The sequence below is a fragment of the Podarcis pityusensis genome (genome assembly GCF_964106645.2).
Source record: "Podarcis pityusensis genome assembly, chromosome: 1".
NCBI classification, from domain to species: domain Eukaryota; kingdom Metazoa; phylum Chordata; class Lepidosauria; order Squamata; family Lacertidae; genus Podarcis; species Podarcis pityusensis.
Genome location: NC_138028.1, coordinates 30,436,902 through 30,458,494, shown reverse-complemented (window position 1 = coordinate 30,458,494; position 21,593 = coordinate 30,436,902). Strand labels below are relative to the sequence as shown.

Here is a 21,593-nt window from a genome sequence, read left to right as displayed (position 1 = left end):
TTAAATTGGCAAGTAAGCGAATTGGAACAGGGTAAGACAACTTGGTATGTTAGGTAACTCCACTCCCCCAAATAAGCAGTCCTAAGCCAAAACTGGAACTGCTTCGTGGTGCAATGAGGGGGTTGCTTCTCAGTCTAGTGAAGCAACCAAGCCACACTACAGACCTTTTAACTTCTACTCACAACTCCCCATCTCAGACAGCAGCGGACCTTCTGCAGCTGCAGGTGACCTGACTGTGTTGTTAAGGAACTTTAACTAGACTGATTTGGACGGTATGACTCACATGTGCTGTGTTTTCCCTCGTTGTCTTTGTCTGCCTTCTATAGGGCACTTTCATTTAGTGCTGTCACTGCACTGCTGTCAAACCTCAGACTCAAGTAGCCGGCGTGAAATGCAGAATAATTACTGTAACTTAATTTGTGATTGATATCCTCATGGATCTTGCAAATCTCAGCATATCCATCCTACTTCCATTTCTGTTCAAGCCTCAGAACTGATTTTTTTTGTTTTGTTTTCGTCACCCCCATCCCTACCATTTCCTCTTTATGGATGCAAATCCCACCAACTAGGCTTTCTTCATCTGCCTATTGAATGCAGCCTCTCCTACATTTTCATAGAAGCATTGAATGCATTTTTCTTGCAAATGCATTGAATGCATGTTTCTTGGGGCAAAGGGGTTCTGAAGGGCAGATAGGGCTCTGAGGCTTGGAAAAATTAAGCCATTTGCGCCCACTCATTTTTGCAGGTTGCAGGTGTCCTCATTCAGTGTTTCCCAGGCCCCCAAGCTATACAGGATAGCATGGTGCATCCTATTGATCATCCTGTTTACATGAGGTTAGGTGGTATTGCCCCCCATTGGAATGGCGCCTCCTACAGGACTAAACAGGCAAAGCATAGAACCTCTTGCTCTGCTTGTGAGTCGATAGGTCAGGCTCCTGCAGTCTGACCAAGTTAGACCTTTTTAAAACATATTTTTTCACCTTTAGCTCCCCCCACTTTCAGTTCCTTTCTCCTCTCCTCCACAATCACCACATTTATTTTTTTTAAAAATTGTGTGGTGGGGAGCCAGCGTGGTGTAGTGGTTAAGAGTGGTGGACTCGTAATCTGGTGAACCAGGTTCGCGTCTCCGCTCCTCCACATGCAGCTGCTGGGTGACCTTGGGCTAGTCACACTTCTCTGAAGTCTCTCAGCCTCACTCACCTCACAGAGTGTTTGTTGTGGGGGAGGAAGGGAAAGGAGATTGTTAGCCGCTTTGAGACTCCTTAGAGTAGTGATTAAGTGGGATATCAAATCCAAACTCCCCTTCTTCTTCTTCTTCTTCTTCTTCTTCTTCTTCTTCTTCTTCTTCTTCTTCTTCTTTTGGGTTCCTTTAGCTGGGGGTGAGGATGACACCGCAGCCTGTTCCCGCCAAAAATCCTAGGGCAGAGGAGCCTAGAGAGAGGAGTTCAGTGGCACCACTCCAGTGTCCGGTAGCGAAGGAAAACAAGCTGCTTCACACCACCTTTGGAGGCTTATGGCCTTGGCTGACCCTTTCCCTGCCTTTCAGGGGGGCATTTCTCCTCGGAAATTGCCACACTGGACACAGCAGGGGGGAGAGGAGCAGCTGCCCTGCATTCAGTGGTGAGGGCAGGCCACAGAGCTTTGGCCCCAGTCACCTTCCACCTCCCCAGGCTACCAAGCAGCACCTCATTCATCCCCAAATCAATGTTTCTAGAAAATTAGCACAGCCCATGTTTCTCTCTTGTTCCTTTCTCAGATGTGTTAGCAAAAGAAGTTTCTCCTTTTCACTATTCTGAGAGCAATTTATGAAACAGCTCAGGACCCTGCCAAATATTACCTCCTAGCTTCTGGATTGCATTGCCTTTCGTTTCTGCAGAGATTGTAAGCTCTTTGGAGCAGGGATCTCACGTCAGTGTCTTTTACACTGTAGGTTCAGTATATAAATGTTTTACAGTTTTATGTGCTATTATCCACCCAGAGTGGCTGGGGAAACCCAGCCAGATGGGTGGGGTTTTAATTCAACAACAACAACAACAATAATAAAAAATGGTGAGGTTTGCTGCTAGAGCACCTAGTGATTTCTCTGCATAGCGACAGCAACAGCTGAGCGGGAAGGTTTAGCCTGCACACACTGTCTCTTTAACGCTGGCCATGATGATGACTGTTTGGATGAAACAACAACTGTGACCTTATTTAAAGTGCTTGCCTGAAGGAGTGTCAAACAGGATGGAGGGACAGGAGGAGAACAGAGTCTCTCCTTTGAAATTAACGAGCTAATGTCCTTGGATGAATAGACATATCTACTCAGCAAGGAAAAGAGGGATGGAGGGTAAATCTCCTTGCATCTCCCTCTCTCCCTCTCTCTTGCTTATCTCTTTTAATGCACTTAAGTCCTTTTGTGTTTCTCTAATCTGATTGAGGGTGCCTAATACCTTTGCAACCTGTGCAGCCACCTTCCTAGCCAAGCACCGAGGACAACAGGCTTATATGTGCATGATTTTTCTCAGTAAAAATAGCATAACTCCCTCCACTGGTTCCCCACTTTTTCCCTTTTGCTATATCTAAATGCCCTGTTACTACACACTTGGGACTTGCAGTGGAAATTAGTTTCACTGGCGTTCCAGTGTACGCCAGTGTACATCTTGCCCTACAGGCATTCCCACCTCACTCATCCAGTGAAGATATGGGGAGAAGCAGGGCCACGCATACAGGCCATGCCCCCCAATGCCAGAGCATCAGCTAGCCATGCCCCTAGCACTGAAGGTTCAATATTAGTGCAAAATGCATAAGGCCCCTTTCACACCAATGTCAAACACGTGGCAGTGGTGGGCATGGCCACTGGACTCAGTCCCACTTTAACCCCTTCCCACATATTTGTAAACCACTGGGAGGTTGTTTTCTTTTATAATCAAATGGTATATAAATGTTAGGGAATAAATAACATAGGTTCAGTGGGTGCAAAGGGAGAGTGAATGTCTGCACACTTCTTTGACCCTGACCAGGGTGTGAGAGCCCTACAGGTTTTTAGAATGAATTTATTTATTTGTTTCCCAAATTTTATATACCACTAGAGTGTAAACACAAACACACACACACACCTCAAAACAGTTTAGAGTGTGCAAATGAGCATCCAATTCATTGTGCTGGTAAAGTTGCAGATAAGTGGTGTTCATATGCATAAACAACAACAACACTTTGCTGTAACCCATTAGCTCATTTGATCATGGCCGAGATCTTAAGTGCATGATTTGGGAGAATATTCTTGGGGAGTGCAGTTATTCCAAAGGTACAGTGGTACCTCGGGTTACATACGCTTCAGGTTACATACGCTTCAGGTTACAAACTCCACTAACCCAGAAATAGTGCTTCGGGTTAAGAACTTTGCTTCAGGATGAGAACAGAAATTGTGCTCCGGTGGCATGGCAGCAGTGGGAGGCCCCATTAGCTAAAGTGGTGCTTCAGGTTAAGAACAGTTTCAGGTTAAGTATGGACCTCCAGAACGAATTAAGTACTTAACCCGAGGTACCACTGTACTAATGAGGACAGGCTGCCTGTATAGTGTTGGGCTATTCAATGCTAGTCAGGTTGGTTTCCTGGGAACCGGGTCTTGCCTGTCATTCTATTTGCTTGGATATTATTTAACAAACACTATAGAAACATTTCTACATCACTGGGTTGAGATGCTAATAGGAGGGTGAAAAGGGAAGAAGCTCTGATGTTTAAAAGTGCATTGTTTGTTTTTGTCCCTTTTTTCATGAACTGGGTGGGGGAGAAGGGATATCTGTGTATATTTTAAGAAAGATATTTCACAGAGCAATCCAAATTCCTGGTGGGTGGCAGCAGGATTTAAAGAGTAGTGGAGCAACTGCTACGTCTGGAGTCCCACAGGTTGCACTGGAAAATAACGTCTCCTCCCCCCACATGCCATTTCCAGGTTGGCGCAGCCAACAGACTCACATCAGGCCAATTGCTGGTGGCTACAGATGAGGAAGAAATTAGATTTTGTTAAAGCAAACCCACCTAATTTGTACTTACTGAAACAATACGCAAACCGAAACACAGCCATCCTTCAAAATCCATACTTCTCTGAATTTTCAACACCGTTCCCCAGCCAAGTAATTGTATAAAGATGCACATAGCAGGATAAAGGGTGTCTATAAATGCACCTGTTTAGTGAAGATAGCATACAAAAATACATTATATTGGGGGGGAGTGATTTGTAGGAATGTGTATATTAGGTAAAATTGCATACAGAAAGATGTGAATTGGGAGAAACTTGTGTTAGAATGCTGATGAATTTTCATGAGGATTTTTTGTGTGTTTTTAAAAAAACCCATGTGGAAATGCGGAAAACTGAACTTAAGAATGGGAAACTGAAAAACTGAGACAAACCAAAATTGACAGATCCACCCATTCCTGGTGTGAATGCAGAAACTGAGTAAATGAAAAGTTTCATTCTAAGGGCCCCTGCAGACATCCTCTTTATTAAGCATCCATCATGATTTGCATACGTGATGTTATTGGATGGTTATCCCCCCCCCCCCCGCCACTGGCACAGCCAGACAGAACTGGGTGAATGGACACCTCAAGTTCTATCCTATCTGCCCCACTTCCAGGAGGGATTGTTCCATCAGTCAATTTCTCTTATATCAGTTTTTCTCTTAATTGGCAGTGCAATCCTAAACACGTCTACTCAGAAGTAAATCCCATTGGGCTCAGTGAGGCTTACTCCCTAGGATGCATAGTTAGAACTGCAGCCCACATGCATAGGAATCAACAGGAGTGCATGTGCAGACAAATATACCTGTTAAGAATAAGGAAACATGTCTGATTCCTCTAAAAAAAAAAAAGGCCTTAAGATTTCCTTCCTCTTTTGCCTACAGGGGTCCGTCTGGATCGAGTTCGTGGAGGCCGTCAAAAGTACAAAAGGAGATTGGATTCCGAGAGCAGCACTTATTTGAGCTTACAGATTCCTCCTCCAGCCAAAAAGCCATGTAAGTGCCGCTATCACACTCTGTTGCCTGGGGCAAGCCCTCCATTTCCTTTCCCCTAACATAGTGCTGTGGGACTGTGCTGCTCTCCCTGAGTGTTCCTCGTAGGAAACCAGTTCTCAGCTGTCTTAATTAGGGAGCCGCATGAGTTAGTGTCCTCGGAGACTTTTCTGAAACCGAAACCGAGGGCAATTGTTCAGATACATGGTTTAAGGGAACACCTGGCCTTTCCCTAAATCTACAAGAGATCAGCTTGCAGGTGAAGTTGGTGGCCTACCCATCTCACCATGATGATTCTCCAGCTTTGCATGATCCTGCTAGCTGCCTGGCAACCTGTTCATCATAGATCTCTATGCTCCATGCATTGTAGAATCTATTACTGGGGCATTTCACACATGGTCCAGTGCCGAGGGCCTTCTGGCGGTTCCCTCACTGCAAGAAGTCAAGTTACAGGGAACCAGGCAGAGGGCCTTCTCGGTAGTGGCGCCTGCCCTGTGGAACGCCCTCCCACCAGATGTCAAAGAGAACAACAACTACCAGACTTTTAGAAGACATCTGAAGGCAGCCCTGTTCAGGGAAGCTTTTAATGTTTGATGCATTACTGTATTTTAATATTTTGTTGGAAGCTGCCCAGAGTGGCTCGGGAAGCCCAGCCAGATGGGCGGGCTATAAATAATAAATTATTATTATTATTATTATTATTATTATTATTATTATGCAGAGGAAATCCTGAGCTTGCCACTGAGTCTGAACTCAGTGGGGGAGATTTAGCCTATCAGATTCCCTGGTGCCTATACCTGTATGATACCTGTGCTTTTTGCTTTGATACTTTACACTTAAGACATCTTTGGTGCACACCTAAGCAAAAATGGTAAAGGGTCTTAGTTTTCTGGAAGGTCTTGCTTCATTGCTCATAGATCTTATTCTAATGTCTGCCCAGCTACTAGCACTTTGGTTTGAGGTGGAGAAACTATCCCTGGAAAAGATATATTACCCTTCCCGCCAAGAGCACCTTGTGCCAGAGTTCAGCCAAGCCACACAGACTGCACCATCTGTGCTGGTCCTGCAGCACCAGTGATCAGCTGCATGTTCTAGAGCAGAGGTAGGCAACCTAAGGCCTGGGGGCCGGATGCGGCCCAATCGTCTTCTCAGTCTGGCCTGCAGACGGTCCAGGAACCAGCGTGTTTTTACATGAGTAGAATGTGTCCTTTTATTTAAAATGCATTTCTTGGTTATTTGTGGGGCCTGCCTGATGTTTTTACATGAGTAGAATGTGTGCTTTTATTTAAAATGCATCTCTGGGTAATTTGTGGGGCATAGGAATTCGTTCATTTCCCCCCCCCCCTTCAAAATATAGTCCGGCCCACCACATGGTCTGAGGGATGGTGGACCAGCCCACAGCTGAAAAAGGTTGCTGAACCCTGTTCTAGAGAGTGGTCAGAACAGGATGAGGTCCCCTCTATTAATGTACCAGTGGACTCAAACACATTAAGAGCCATTTCACTTTCCAAAAATAAGTATTTTACAATAGAAAGCTGGGGAAATATTTGAGGCAGACGTGAGAAATGGACCGTAGTTTATTTTAATTTCCACAGGGGTGTTTCCTTAAGCCGTTTTCCCTACATTTCCCCCCATGTCAGAAGATTCCCCATTTATTCCAGCCAGAATGTCCATATGTGAGCTTCCTATCAGTATTAATTAGCCAGAATACATGGTAAAACAATTATCAGTTGAAATATGCAGAGTGTTCAGAATGAAAACTTATATCTTGGCAAAGGATGCTTAGGTATATCAGTAATTAACACATGTAAATATCTATGATAGGATCAGGGACTGATCGTAGCTCAGTGGTAGGGCACATGCCTTGCATGCAAAAGGTTGCAGGTTCCATCCCTGGGGCCTCCAGTTTAAAAAGGAGCAGGTAGCATGGGATGAGAAAGACCTCCGCCATGGTCTCTGGAGAGCTGTTCACAACTCTGAGAAGGCAATACTGGGCTAGAGGAACAAACAGTATGATCAGACAGGAGCCAGCTTCCTACATACCTGGCATTCCCAAGCAAAAATAATCTCACCTTTATTTCAGAGAGTGGAGTTTTAAGCTACTTGCATAGGTTCGTCAGATGCACATACTGATTTCTGCTTTGGAATTTGCAGTGACCAAGATCGTCTCCCACTTGTTGGTGGCAGAGCCGGAAAAGATTTATGCTATGCCTGACCCTACCATGCCGGAGAGCGACATAAAAGCTCTGACCACGCTCTGTGATTTGGCAGACAGAGAGCTGGTTGTGATCATTGGCTGGGCAAAGCACATCCCAGGTAAGAAGCTAAGGGTGGGGGGCAAAAAATGGTTGTGGTGACTTACCGTCATGGGCACTAGTTTATCATTTTCAACAGGGAAGCTGCCATTGCCTGATGAGGAGCTCTGAAATTTTGTGTGTAAAAAAACCCCCAGGATTTTGCAGCTTCAGCCCCCACATTTTGCAAATGGAATAAAAATGCAGTGGGAATCTTTAACCCATGAGCAGCCTTGGAGGGATCTACCTCTCTTGTTGCACATTATGAGAAGCAACAAATTGAAGTGGGAATAGTTCACACACACACACACACACACACACACACACATCCCCCTGCTTTTTTGCTGCTCTTTTAACCATGCGAAGCAGCCTCAAGGAGAACCCGAGTTCAATAGAAAATAGAGGTTATGAGAGGACTCCTAGTTTACAACAGACTCCTCGCTTTCAATCAGAATTCCAATGCAGTTATTGATTTATTGGTGTAAATTAATGTATCTTTAGATGCTTGCGATTATCTTATAGCTTTAGCTTTGAACTGAGAAAACTCCAGCTGATGGGTACTTGGGAAAGGAGGTCAGTCTTTGGATACTGCTTCTCAGCAAATCTTAATCCCAGTGGTGCCCTTCTTGAAGGAGGCCTGTCATAACGGGGATTACCCCACTCACTGGCTGCACAATCTGCCAGGGCCTGATTCAGCACAAACGGTGTAATGCAGCTGATTAAGGAAACTCTGTCTGGATTGCTCCACTAACCCAGCAGCTGGGAAGAATTAACAGGAAGGATAATAACAAACTACACCAGACGACAACTTATTAATACTCAGGCTACCATCTCCATATTGATGAGGCCCCTTCCTGTAAGAACATTTGTGAGGTCAGTGTACTTTCCCATTTTTAGTGCACAATCCAAACAGTTGTTGACCAGGTAGAGCTGCTGTTAGAGCTGCTGTTGTGGAGATACCACATTTTCCAAGCAGGTTAGATATAATCACACTTTCTTTTCTGTCTGTTTGTCTAGAAAGATGTGGAGCATCCCCCCCCCCCCCGGTAGTACATTTGTTACTTGCCTGATTACAGTGCAAGTTATGGTTGCATTTCACTGGAGAGCCCTTGATCACATCCTGTCCCATTACTTCTAAAAGCAAAGTGTTCTGATGTACCGTTTTGTGAAATCCTTTCCCATTGTTTTGAAATTTTGCAATGGAAAAGTCCACAAAGTTGCTCCTCACAGACAAACCCAAAGCTAATTCAAATGGGGTGTGTGAATTAATAGCTAAATAATACTCAGTGCGGACAGGCCCAGAGTGAGTTGACAGCATGATAGAAAAGGAAGAATGATCTAAGGGTAACAATATAGTTAGGTCCTAAGTTTCTGAATAATAAGGCAATATGTTGATTTCGTCCAATGAAATCTCTGAAAGCTGTGAGTATGTGTGTACATGTGCACAACTTTCAGGTTTGCATTAATTCCTAAACTTGCCTCAGACAAACAACTGTGCAAGGACCCTCTCAGTGATGTCAGCACATGGGTCCAATTAAGCTTGAAGCCACTCTTCAGCAATTGGGGGGGGGGGGAATACATTTTAATAGTGTTCAGCAAATATTATTACTTCCCTACCAAGGCTGTCTTCCCCTCTGGACAGGACTCCCCTTTCTTCATGCTTCACACCCAGCCCCTGCATTAATCACCTGTACCTTGGTTCCCCATCACTGTGTCTCCCTGCAGGAAGGGGAGACTTCTGTGGAGGGGTGATGACAGGGGCTCTTTGGGTGACTGTTTTGCTGCTGCTCTTGCTGGGAAGACGAGAGCTTCGCACAGGATGAAATATGGCTAGTGGAGTGACAGCAGCTGTGTCTAGAGTGGCCTCAGATCCTATAATTACATCTCTCTTTATTACAGCTGCTAATGGCCCTCCAGGATGACAGAGATGATAATAAATTAACAGATTATGAACTCCACTTGCCACAAATTATGTGTTTTCTCTCTCTCTTCTCTCTCTCCCCCTCTCTCTAAAGATTCTGGTAGCTCCTGCTGCCAAATGTCTAAAAAAGAATAGGTTTCTACACCCATGGGTACAAATACTACAGGTTTCAGAGGGAATCTGTGAAGTTCAGTTGGGATACGGCCAAGAGGAGCTTATGCATGCTTCTCTGTAAGAAAGGATGAGGTAATGTGCTTTATTTGTAGCAATGTGAGGCATGCAACAATTTTCTAATACGTGGATGAGGAGGAATCTGTGGCCTCCGGCCAAGATGGCCAATGGTGAAGACTGAATGATGGGGGTTGTAGTTCAACAACATCTGGAGAACTTCAGATTCCCCACCCTTGTTCTCACAGGACAGATTCCATGTTTCTGGAATGTGTGCCTGATGGAGCTGGAAAGTTAGCCACTCCAGCCATCATTTGGATCAGTTCTCAGATGCCTCCAAACAGGGCATGATAGAGATACTAGCCATCTCCATTTTAGTTTAGAGCCATAGATTTATAGGTCTATATATTCTGGTGTGTTTATTTATTTTTAATTTTTAAGAAAGATGCATAAGCTGGTGGCCATCACTATAAAATGGTTATGCATGCATTTTTTAAAAAATGACCCGAGCCTAGAGCTAATCATTTTCGCTGGGTGACCTGAGATATGTCCCCTTTGACATCTTTTTCTAAACACAACAGATCATCCAAATATTCCTTTCTTATAGGGAGAATGCTCTAACCCTCTGGCCATTTTAGCTGCCTTATTCTATCCCTCTTCCAATTCTATGGTGTCTTTTTGAAAAAGGGCAACCAATCTGCATGCAGTATTGTAAGCCCATTTACACCACAGATTTATATAATAGCATTATGGTAGCAATCATTTTATTTTCAGCTCCTTTAATTCTCATCTACTCATTCTTCCTAACACAGGATTTGCCTTTTTCACTCCCACAGTACACTGATTTGACTGTTTTTTTCAGTGAGCTTTCCACTGCTATCCAAGATCTTTTCCCTGAGTGGTACAGCTCCTTCACAAGTAGTTATTCTGTTGGCATTCTTATAGTTTGTTGTGGTTTAAACCTTCTTGAATAACTGGTGTCAACCACAGACTTAGGTTTATCTTGATCCCAGATAATTTATTACTAACTTAAAAGCACTGGTCTCAAACAGTCCTGAGCCAGAATTGAAACCCCATGAATTCATAGCCCTCTTTGTGGTCTATGAAAGAACCCACCCTGTTGGTGATTATGAGGGAAAGAGCTGTGAACCTATCAGTGAGCCTCAGCCAACATGTGGGTCTGATGGACATTGTGGTCCAAAACACTTTCAGGACACCAGATTGGGGGACGTTGATCTCAGCACTGCGCTTCTTTCATTGTTTGCTCACAGTCTGGTATCTGCAGCGGGCATGGCATTTTCTTGCACAGCATGTGATCTGCTCTCTGCTCAGATGCGTTAGGAATCCCACTGTTTAATTCCCTCTTGTAAAGGAGAAGATTTTGATGCCAGCCCCCTATAGAACACCTTGCATTACCCAGTTGGATATCAAGGAGATGCGGCATGAATGACAGCTATCAGGTCTGAATCGGACAAAGAGGATTTCACCATCCTCTCTGGACAGAGTTGGTGAGAAAGTGCTCTTGCTTTGTCCCAGAGTCGCAGCTACAGTGTTGAGCACAATGCTCAGGATATGAACTTGGAGTGGCAGGGTGTTCTTTGCCCATCATAGAACTGTGTGTACACTTGGCAGGGATCTACTATCAACAGTTCTCTGTTTCACGTACCTGTGTGCAACACATTTTCAAGTGTGTGTTTATCACATTCACGCTGCACACTTTAGGCATAGACTTAAAATCCCTAGTGTAATGAGTGAAGAGGCCCTGAGATACCAGATCAAATACCTCATGCACTGCTTGTTCTGTGTGGTTGGGATGTTTAATCTCTCACTCTGTTTCAGATGATGTCTGCTTGTCTGGCTCAGAAAAGATTGAACTTTTTCTGTAACTGCTAAAGTGGCTGGATTATTATTTCGTTTTGATGGTTCTCGGTTATGGAATGGAAGCGCCTTCCTCCATTAGGACATTGTCAAGCATAAATGAACTGACCGTAATAAGTCAGTACGATGAATAGTTTACAGGTCTTCAGCAGAACTTGTGAGCATAGTTTTCTTGCTACATAAATGCGGATTAGCAAGAGAAGAACTCAGCTCCCTTGCTAAAAGGGCAGCTTGTTGTTATTCAGACATACACAGGGCAAAGCACTGGGTTGTGGTCAGCAATGCACTGCAACCTAGCTGTCTAGCCTAGCTCCTTTCCATCTTCAGACTCGCCAAGAAGGGTTGGTTTTGCAGCTCATGTCCCTGATGTCCCAGCCTCCTCTTCAGCTGTCCTCTTATTTCTTCTGGTACTCCTCCCCAGTGCTTTATCGATCTCTCCCTCCTACCCATCAGGCCACACACACGCACACACAACACGTGACAGCTGATTGGTATCTGTTAATTAATGTGGCCTGCGGCCTCTTTTCTATTCAGTGGCCTGATAAGGGAAATTGGATGTCCAAGGACTGCCGTGCCATTATCACCCCTTACCTCCTCTGGCAACACAAACACAAAACATGGTGTAGTGATAAATAAATACCACTAACCCATCCCTCTGCCCTCACTTCCTTGGGCTGAGATAGCTGAGACAGAAAAATGGAACTCCCGACCAGTCAATACAGCAATCACCAGCTCTTTTGTTAATTGCCAAGTTGATAACAAGAGAAATCAAATGATCCTTGCAGTGACTGGCTCCCTTGGCCCAGATGCAGGCGCACGAGTACCAGAGCAAAGGACTATGGGAATAAAGGCATCCTGCTGAGCGTAAATCACAGCTAGGGGGACTGGAGCGTCTCTGAGTCAAAGGTTAATGAGCTTAGGAGGAACTGTGGGGCAGCAGTGAAGCAGTTGCACAAAAAGAAGAAAAGGTAACCAGAATGATCTCTTACAACACTTGGCAAGAAATGTTAGGTAACTCCTTGTTTGTTACTAGGAACAGATGAATCTGTCAATGTCATGTTCTAAATTTTCCAATCTCAAATTCGGTTTGCATCAGTTTGCAAACCCTTAAAAACTCAAACACATTTTGGGGTACACTTATCCTAATACATCAGTTTTTGCAAGCAGTATATCCATTTTTGCAAGAGCCTAATATAAGGCATTGCTGTGGGTTATTTTTGCTCACATGCAGTTTTGTGCTTAGTTTTCCCTAATATATGTTTGGTGAGAACTGCATCACAAAATTTGTTGAAGAGTGAGTTATAAGGATAACTGCATTTCGATTTGCATATTGATTTGGAAAGTATGGTGTTATCTAGGTTCACATTAAGCAAATAAAACAAAATGAATTTCTCCCCCATTCCTGGTTGTAACCAAGGTGTGAAAATAAACCACTCTTTGTGGAAGGAGCAGGCAGACTTTGGGCTAGGTTGAGTCTCCATGCTTTCTTTATATGTAGGATTTGTATGTGTTGCGACAGACTAGGAAGAGTCAGGAAATACTGAGAAGAAGCTCAGTTGTCAGTAGTGTTTCTACTCTCATCGTCTCCCTCCCTCAGCAAGAACAGTTCCCCTCATTTCTTCAGGACTCTTGTGTGAGTCTGGTGATTTTGAAAGAGCATCTCAAGAGTGAAAATGGAAAATTTCATCATGCAAAAGTGAGATGTCCATGACATTCTTGTGAGTAAAGTTGCAACAGAGGGAAATTTATACCTGTGTCTGTTTGTGAGTCAGATAGTCATATGCCAAACTACTCCCAGTGTCTAACTCATGTCTGAATCACTTGTAGACAGACATTTGTCCTTGGCACATTAAGAAATTTGTGATATAGGAAGTGGCCTTTTCTTACACTTGTGTTTCACACAGAAACAAAGCCCATCTCCTTGCCTCCTTTCCCACACTGGCTGTAATGCCTGATTTCATTTTTCCAGTGTGGACTGTATGTTATTCATCTCCCAGATTCCTTCTGACTTTTCCAGTTTTGAGAGCAGGTGGACAGGCCAGGTGGCACTGCCTCCCTCCGAATGAACCATCATCTCCAGAGCCCCAGTTTTCACGTTAAAAAAGAAAAAGGAAGTGAGAGAGTACATTTCTAGTACTTGTGGAATCTGAGTTAGTTATAAGGCAAAACGTACAGGAACTATTCTTTTTGTGTGTGAGAGAAACTAGCCAGGCCCCCATTTAGTATGTACTTTGCATCCCCACCACCACCTAGAAAAATTCCTGCCAACATACATGATCTTACCATGTAGTTTTCAAGCACAGCATTCCTCTGTTGTGGGGATCTCAATAAATGCTACTAGTTCTAATTTGTTCAGTTCTCATTCATGGCTTTTCAGTGTCTGGTCAGCCTGGTACCCAAATTGGTGTTCATGTCAGAGTAGGTGCTGTTTGTTCCTGTGGGTCCTAAAGTAACATTAATGATCCTCTGGTTGGTGGAGGCAATGTTATAAAACTGGACTGAGTTCCATTGTTAAGAAAAATTGACTTGGATCCTAACTTTTTTTTCTGAAAAGGGAATGAACTTCTGTTTTTGGAAGGGAGTTGCACTCATCGAGGAGGTCCTTCTGTTTGCAGCCTGAATGGACTTAATGGATTGTGAATGGACTTTTGTGATTAAATGCTACAAAGCTTGTTGGTGTGAAGTATAAGCAAGCCTAACATTAATAGCCAGGCACATGGCAGTATTTAATGCTATTCTATGGCAGCAAGTGTGAAAACACATCCACAGCTCTACATTTATTTGTTTATAGTATACATGGTTTATTAGGCAGCTGTTCCACCTAAATTACATAGATCAGTCCTTTTAAATAAAACTCCTGAGTCTTTACTCTTTCTTTCAATCATGTGTTCAGCTTCCAAAGCAAATGGGAAGCTTTCGTATGTGGCAAGCTGAAGGTGATTCCAAATGGGATTGTGTGAATAAAAGTATTCGTTACAAAATCCATGTGTGTCATGGAATGGTTAAAATCACCCAAACTACATAGGACAGGCATAGCCAAACTTGGCCCTCTAGATGTTTTGGGACTACAACTCCTATCATCCCTAACTAACAGAACCAGTGGTCAGGGATGATGGGAATTGCAGTCCCAAAACATCTGGAGGGTCAAGTTTGGCCATGCCTGACATAGGAAGTGGCTTACCATGTGGAACTGCAAATGCAACTGGCTCTTAAAATGTGGTACACCTGTGTGTGAAATGATTGAAAGTTTCATTTTTTTTAGCACTTTGTCAAAGGAGCATTTTTTTTTTTGCCTTGAACTGTGGTTAAATGTTTATGGCCAAGGGCTCCCCATGGGAATATTGAGGTTTCCATCATTGGGTGACCTAACAGAGTCCCCACCAGATTTCTGAGCTTCAGGGCTTGGAGCAGGCAGTGCTAAAACATCGTCTCCTACTTGTGTACGTAAGTTGACTTGCTCTTCTTGCCCTGCCAGGCTTTTCTAATCTTTCCCTGGGGGACCAGATGAGCCTATTGCAGAGTGCATGGATGGAGATACTCATCCTGGGTATCGTCTACCGCTCGTTACCCTATGAGGATAAATTGGTCTATGCTGAAGATTACATCATGGATGAGGAACATTCTCGCTTGACGGGCCTGCTGGAGCTCTACCTGGCCATCCTGCAGCTTGTGCGCAGGTATAAGAAGCTGAAGGTGGAGAAGGAAGAGTTTGTGACACTCAAGGCCTTGGCTCTTGCCAATTCAGGTAAGGTTACCATCTGGAATGGACATGAGAGTCTGGCCACCATCGCCCATGCAACTGAAAGTCTCACTGAAAGATAGGGCTGGACATTGGGTTCATGAGCTTTACATGTGGTCCAAATGGGGACTTTCTAGACTACTAGAGTGAGATAACATTCCTTTATGATTCCTTTGGTTCAGTCTGACGGTGGTCAAGGTAGAAAGGATGTTCTGAGCACCTCCTTCAGTTTTTATATCCCCCTAGTTGTTGAAACAGCTTCCAGATCACTGGGTTGTAGTGATTTCATATTTAACCAGCATTGTGGTTTGTTTCACTTCATTTTTTACTAACTCCAATGCTACCTTGATCTTGGAAAACTGCCACTGAAAGGCTCTGTGATACAGAGCCAGTGCTTGAACCTGGCTTGTGGCAGCTGCACATTGTAGAGACGCCTATCTAAAAACATTCCATCATGAAAAACAGATACATTAAAAACACACACAGCCATGCCTCAACACTGAAAATTGCGTTAGAAAGAACCATAAGATCCCGAACTGAAAATACAAGAACCCATAACTTACAGTACAATCCTAACCATGTCTACTCAGAAGTCCTAGAAAATGCAATGGGATTTACTCCCAGGCAAGTGGAGTTAGATTGCAGCCACAAACAGTAATAGACTCAAAGGCTTGTAGACAAAGAAAGGTTCTCAAATGCTGGTGGAATATGTGTTAACCTCCAGGGCAGGAAGTTCCATCTAGGAGGTGGTGCATGCCACAGAGAAGGCTGCCTCTCACACCGCACCTCAGAAGACAGCGATCTGCATAAGAAGGGTGCATCAGCTTTTCTTAAAGGACAGGCAAATTTGCCCTCTCACTTTTTTGCTGGTTTGTTTGTTTTGCAGATTCTTTTTCCCCAAAATTTTTTTATTGGTTTTCACAATATTATAAACAAACAAACAAACAAACAAACAAGACAAACAAACATAAGAAACATAAATCATAGCCTTATTGAAAATTACAGTTATTAACTTTGTTAAGTGACTTCCTCGCTTCCCCTTGGTTGAATTTCATTGCATGTCCTTTTAACAGTTTTCCAAATCCCAATTTTTATGAAATTTAACTTAAACATTATCATCCTTAAATCTTTACCTTATATAATTAAACATATTAATTCATCACTTAACATAAATAAAATCCTAAGCCTATTAAGTATCTGCAAGCTATTTCCAGTTAATTTAACTTAACAAATTTAACTAAATAATCATTAAATATATTCCATTCTTCCTGATATTCCTCGTCCTTCTGGTCGCGGACTCTTCCGGTTAGGTCGGCTAGCTCCGAAAAGTCCATCATCTTCATCTGCCATTCTTCTACTGTTGGTAATTCTTGGGTTTTCCACTTTTTAGCTAACAAAATACGAGCAGCAGTTGTGGCATACAAAAATAATTTAACATCTTTCTTGGGCAATTCCAAACCTGTTATTCCAAGAAGAAAGGCCTCTGGTTTCTTTATAAATGTCTATTTCAACATTTTTTTTCAATTCATTATAAATCTTTTCCCAGAAGTCTTTCACCTTGGGACAGGTCCACCACATATGATAAAAGGTTGTCTCTTTGCAGATTCAATGCACATAGAGGACATGGATGCAGTGCAGAAACTCCAAGACCTTCTCCACGAAGCTCTCCAGGATTACGAGCTGAGCCAGCGTCATGAGGAACCACGGCGTGCGGGGAAGCTGCTGCTCACCCTTCCCCTCCTGCGGCAAACAGCTGCCAAGGCCGTGCAGCACTTCTATAGCATCAAACTGCAGGGCAAGGTCCCCATGCACAAACTCTTCCTAGAAATGCTGGAAGCCAAGGTCTGACAGGGCCCAGGAAGCAAACTGGAAGCCAAGGTCGCGGCCATGGAGCTAACCAAACAGAGGTGGCAGCTGGCTTTTATCTCCAATCATTTATTATGGAAGAATTATTTAACATCCATCTGGCAGCCACGCCAGTCTGTACATCCATCTGAAGATTATTGTGTACAGAGAAGGAAACTCTTTTAATCAACATCACTCTTCCCCCCCCCTCCTTTCTTTCTTTCTGGAAAATTATAGAACAAGCTCTTGCACTTGCAGAGGGAGCCAAAGGAAGTCTGGAGCCCCTAAGAGTGATGCTGTTTGCACTATCCAGGGCAGCCCATTCCTATCTTCTTTGAACTAAGAGAAGGGGTGTGGGGACTGAAGCAGAAAATGGTGAAAAATAAGAGTTTGTAACATTCTTAGCATGGTGGCGTGAGAGGAGATTAAAAAATATATCTGGGCATCAGTGGGTCTGCAGCTTGACCCCTTTCCTCAATGCTGTGGTCCATGTGATGGTGGTCTGTTTGGGGAGGAGGGTCATGGGATCTCTTAAGTCGAGAATGGCTGCCTCCTGTGCTCAAGCTACACAGAAAACATGTACATAGAGGCCCTCCTTACTGGGAAGGACAGGCCTGACCATGTAAGATATCCTGTGATATTGTACAGCATATTTGCACCTGGCTTTCCCCTACCCATGTGCAATCATAACATTCCCGGTGGTGGTTACTAGAGAAGCTGGAGACATGTCCTTGAGAGAGAAATAGAGAGAAGATCTTGTTGTGTGAGAACATGCAGAGGGAAATAGCTGGATACTTTTTGTTGTTGTTCCAAGGCTGTAGTCCCTCAGTCATCCCTTCATCCTCCTAGACGTGGTGCTATTTCAAAAGAAAAAGAAAACCCTCTACCTCCTTTCCTTCTTTCTCCACATGGCCCGAGGTCACTGGAATCACAGGGAGTGGGCCAAAATAAAAGTTATCCCAAACCAGGGCATTTCCCAGTCTTTCCTCACCAATAGATTTCAAGCTCCAAATCCAAATATTGGATATATTCCCTGAGATGTAGGGGAGAAGAAGAATTAGAAGAACTCACCTGCTGGGCTTGTGCCATGTTAAGAGAACTAAAACAACCCAGGGAAGATACTTAATTTTTGCCTCCACATTCCTTTCCCACTGTGGCAACTCTCTCATTGAGGTCAGTTGCTTGAATCCAGCTTGAATGTAGCTGAAGGAAGGCAAGGGTAGCAAGGCTTATATTTGAGCCAAAACCTGTTTTGAATGGCAGGCTTGAAGTGATAAGTAAGAGAGTGCCTCTGAGAATTAGAAGTGCTTCTCCCTCCCCATCAAGGGATTGGGGAGGTAAGGTTTCTAGGTTATATTTATAAAAATAATGGCTTCCAAGTTAGCTAGGCCCCTACCAACCCTCTTTTCAAAGATTAATTACTTTTCTTCTCATCAGTCCCACAGAGCCACAAGTCCAGATGGCTTTGACTGGTTTGTGGCTTTTCAGGAGGGTGATGTGTTTGTGTGTCTGTTTTCACGGATATTTTGGGATCCAGCAGTGAGTTCAAGAGTTAAACCCACTGTTGCAGAAGCAGCATTGAAGCCAAGATGACCATACAAGTGAATTTTACTTCCAAAGGGAGTAGTCAAAACAACATGTGAAAATAGGTCTAACCAAAGCAATAAAAGGGATGGATGGCAAAAATATATATATCATTTGCCAAGTGAGGGCTGGGCAGTGTTCTGTCTGCTTCCTGAGGTAAATCAGAACAGAGGTCTCAACTTCTTTACTTTGTACTAATTCACTTTGCTGCTTCATCCAGATGCTAATCTAAAGGTCCTCTTTTTTGAAGAGGGAAAAAGTGGGTAGGGAGGGAGCCAGCAGATTGCTAAACTGGTCTTCCATGACTATGAAGGATGCGACAGAAATAAACACAGTAATCCCGAAGCTCCCTTCGGACGCCTGCGGTTGGCAACTGATTTGGGGCTGGACCATACTTACAATCTCCTGACAGTTTTGTTTTTGGATGACAAACAGCTCTGGTTTTCTGCTCAAAATGGCTCCCTACTTCTTTTCCACCCATGGGGGAAAGTATTTTGATGGATGCTCCTTTTCTCAGAGTAGCCTTCCTCTCTCCCCAGCTTTCTTTATCCTACTAACAATCATTGTCATTCTTCTCCAAAATAGCCATCACATGTAGGGGACAACAGTAGCTCACTGGCAGAGCGCCTGCTTGGCATGCAGAAGGTCCTGAGTTCCTTTATTGGCATCTCTGTTGAAAAGGATCAGCTCACAGGTGATGGGGAAGGCCCCCAGCTTAGACCCTACAGACCCACTGCACATCAAAGTAGATAATATTGTGCTACGGGCAAATAGACCTAAATTTGCACAAGACTTCCTATGTTCCTGTGTCTCTCCTTTGCAAAGCATGGTTGCGGGATTTCTCTGCTAAAGGCCAGAGAAAGAGTTCCTGGCACTACAGGCCTCAATCATGGGTCCTTATTGGGAGGAGCATTTTCATGCTCATTTAAAGCAGCCCTCCTTCATTGCCACTTTGGGGCAGTAAACAAACGAAGACTCAGTAAACGCAATAAACGCGGGAACAAATACTTCTCGTTCCCATGTTTGTAAAACTACCACTTTGTTCATTTGCAAATAGCCTAAGGTCATCTTATGTTGCTGGAGCATAAAGTCACTGCCTTGCTGGGTCCATTTAGTGCAGCCTTTTGTCTCCAATTGTGGCCATTCTGGTAAGCTCTCAAGCAGGGCATTGCCCACACCTCTGCATAATCAAGGATATATTGTACCAGTGTTTATTTTTTTCTGAAGTCAGAGGCCATGTGGAGCCTGATTGTCCATTACTCACTGCACCCTTTTGGGTTCAATCAGAGATATAGCTGCATCACTCTCAACCAACATTCCGCAATCTGATGCCGCCCAGATGATTTTTGGGTTTCCAGCTCCCATCAGCCCCAGCTAGAATGGCCAGTTGTCAGGGAGGATGGGAATTGTAATCCAAAACATCTGAACGGCACCAGGTTGAAGAAGACTGGTGAAAACTAAGTGAAGACCACATAACCTTCAGTAATTTTGACGATGGTTTAATCTTAGAGATATAGGGTTGCCATGGTCCTGCCAGCGCAAGGATTTCTGGTTGCACAATGGGACTTCTCCACTCTCCTCTGACCACCAATCCCCTAAATCTCTTCCAGGGGTCCCCCCAACCCTCAAGAGCAGATTTGGGGAGGTTGCAGGGTGCAAGGAGGGGGAGAAGACGGGGGGGGAGTCCCACTGTGCAAGTGGAAATCCACGTGGAGGTGGAAGGCATTATGTGGATACCGTCCATAATCGTAGAGGGGGCTGAGGCCGCATATTCCAAATTAATTTAATAGAACATACATCTGAGGAAGACAGTAGCAATCAACCAGAGCAGCAACTTGGTAATGCTTTAGATCTTATAGGGAGAGTGGATAGCACAGACCAGCTTCAGATTTTAGCAATAGGGACAGCTCTGGTTCCATGCCTTTGGAACTAGCAGAAAGTGTATGTGTGTGTGTGCAAGCATGCACTAAGCAATTATCCGGTCCTGCACATAGGAGTCAAATATTTTGTAAGGTACAAACTACTGGTACAAGAATGATTCTGACACCTGCAAACCCTCAGACAATAGTAGCTTCCATGGAGTAGGTAATAAAGTCCCCAAGTGCTAACCCCGGGATTAGTTTAGGGCAAGGCATGCAGGTAAGTGCCTTTGCTAGAATAGAAGCATGACATCTGTCAACCTCCCCCTTTCCAGGAAGCTGTGTCACCCTACTTCTGTGCCTACCTGTAACCTGCAGTGTACTCTCTCCTTCCCAAAGCTTTACATAGGTCACTGTCTTCTGCTCTGAAATACAACCCTCCCAATGAGCCACGGAGGCAACAAATGCTGCTTGCATTCACATTCTTTTCTGGTGTCTCTGGCCTTTAGTGCAACCAGCAAGCAAACACCCAAGTTGACGGGAATCACTTCAGATCAGTGGTGCGATACCCACCACCCCTTGCACCTGAGAAAAAGGCGGGCATTATTTTGAAGTGAAAATATGAAAAAACTGCAAAACCACAACCCAACAGTATTGTTCATGCCAAATAAGGGGCGTTATTTTCTTCTCTCTTCATAACCAGACTGACTCATGTCTTCAGAAATGTCAAACATGTATTTTGAAACCATGCTAAAGCAGCTATCAAAAAAGGAAGGAAAGAAACCCTAAGAATGTATGTGGCTGAGGTTTTTTGGCCAGTCATGTGGTCCAAAGCCAGTCCTGCTCTGGTGACTTGATGGTTAAGAGAAGCCAAAAACAAGCAAAGGGGGGAAAATGGGAAAGCCTGTGCAAAACTATGCAGGGTGTCATAGTCCAAGAGTGAAATAAAACAGTAACTACTCAACTATTATCTGCTCCTGAAAGAAAGAAAAAACTGTCAAATAACTAATTAAATAAATCGTATTCTTGTGGTACAGGTCATTTCGAACAAACTGAGAAATAAAACAAATGTACAAACAAATCCTGTTGAGGTTGCATTTATTGAGTATTCTGAATCATCACTTCACCTTATCACACTGAGAGATTTGCTTTACACTATGGTACATCCAGGAACAGTGGTACCTCGGGTTACAGACGCTTCAGGTTACAGACGCTTCAGGTTACAGACTCTGCTAACCCAGAAATAGTACCTTGGCTTAGGAACTTTGCTTCAGGATGAGAACAGAAATTGTGTAGCAGTGGCAACAGCAGCAG

General features: G+C 43.9%; 1 protein-coding gene across 4 annotated transcripts in view; it reads left to right on the top strand.

The window, feature by feature from the left end:
• The window catches only part of ESRRB (estrogen related receptor beta), a 153,975-nt gene extending 132,807 nt beyond the window's left edge, over positions 1 to 21,168 (top strand). For all 4 annotated transcript variants that reach the window (XM_080978654.1, XM_080978655.1, XM_080978653.1 and 1 more), the window contains 4 exons: positions 4,884 to 4,994; positions 7,146 to 7,307; positions 14,728 to 14,997; positions 16,595 to 21,168. In XM_080978654.1, coding sequence (XP_080834780.1) covers positions 4,884 to 4,994; positions 7,146 to 7,307; positions 14,728 to 14,997; positions 16,595 to 16,839 — 788 coding nt within the window. In that variant the 3' untranslated portion in view covers positions 16,840 to 21,168. The remainder of the gene's footprint in view (positions 1 to 4,883; positions 4,995 to 7,145; positions 7,308 to 14,727; positions 14,998 to 16,594) is intronic.
• Positions 21,169 to 21,593: the final 425 nt, after the last annotated feature.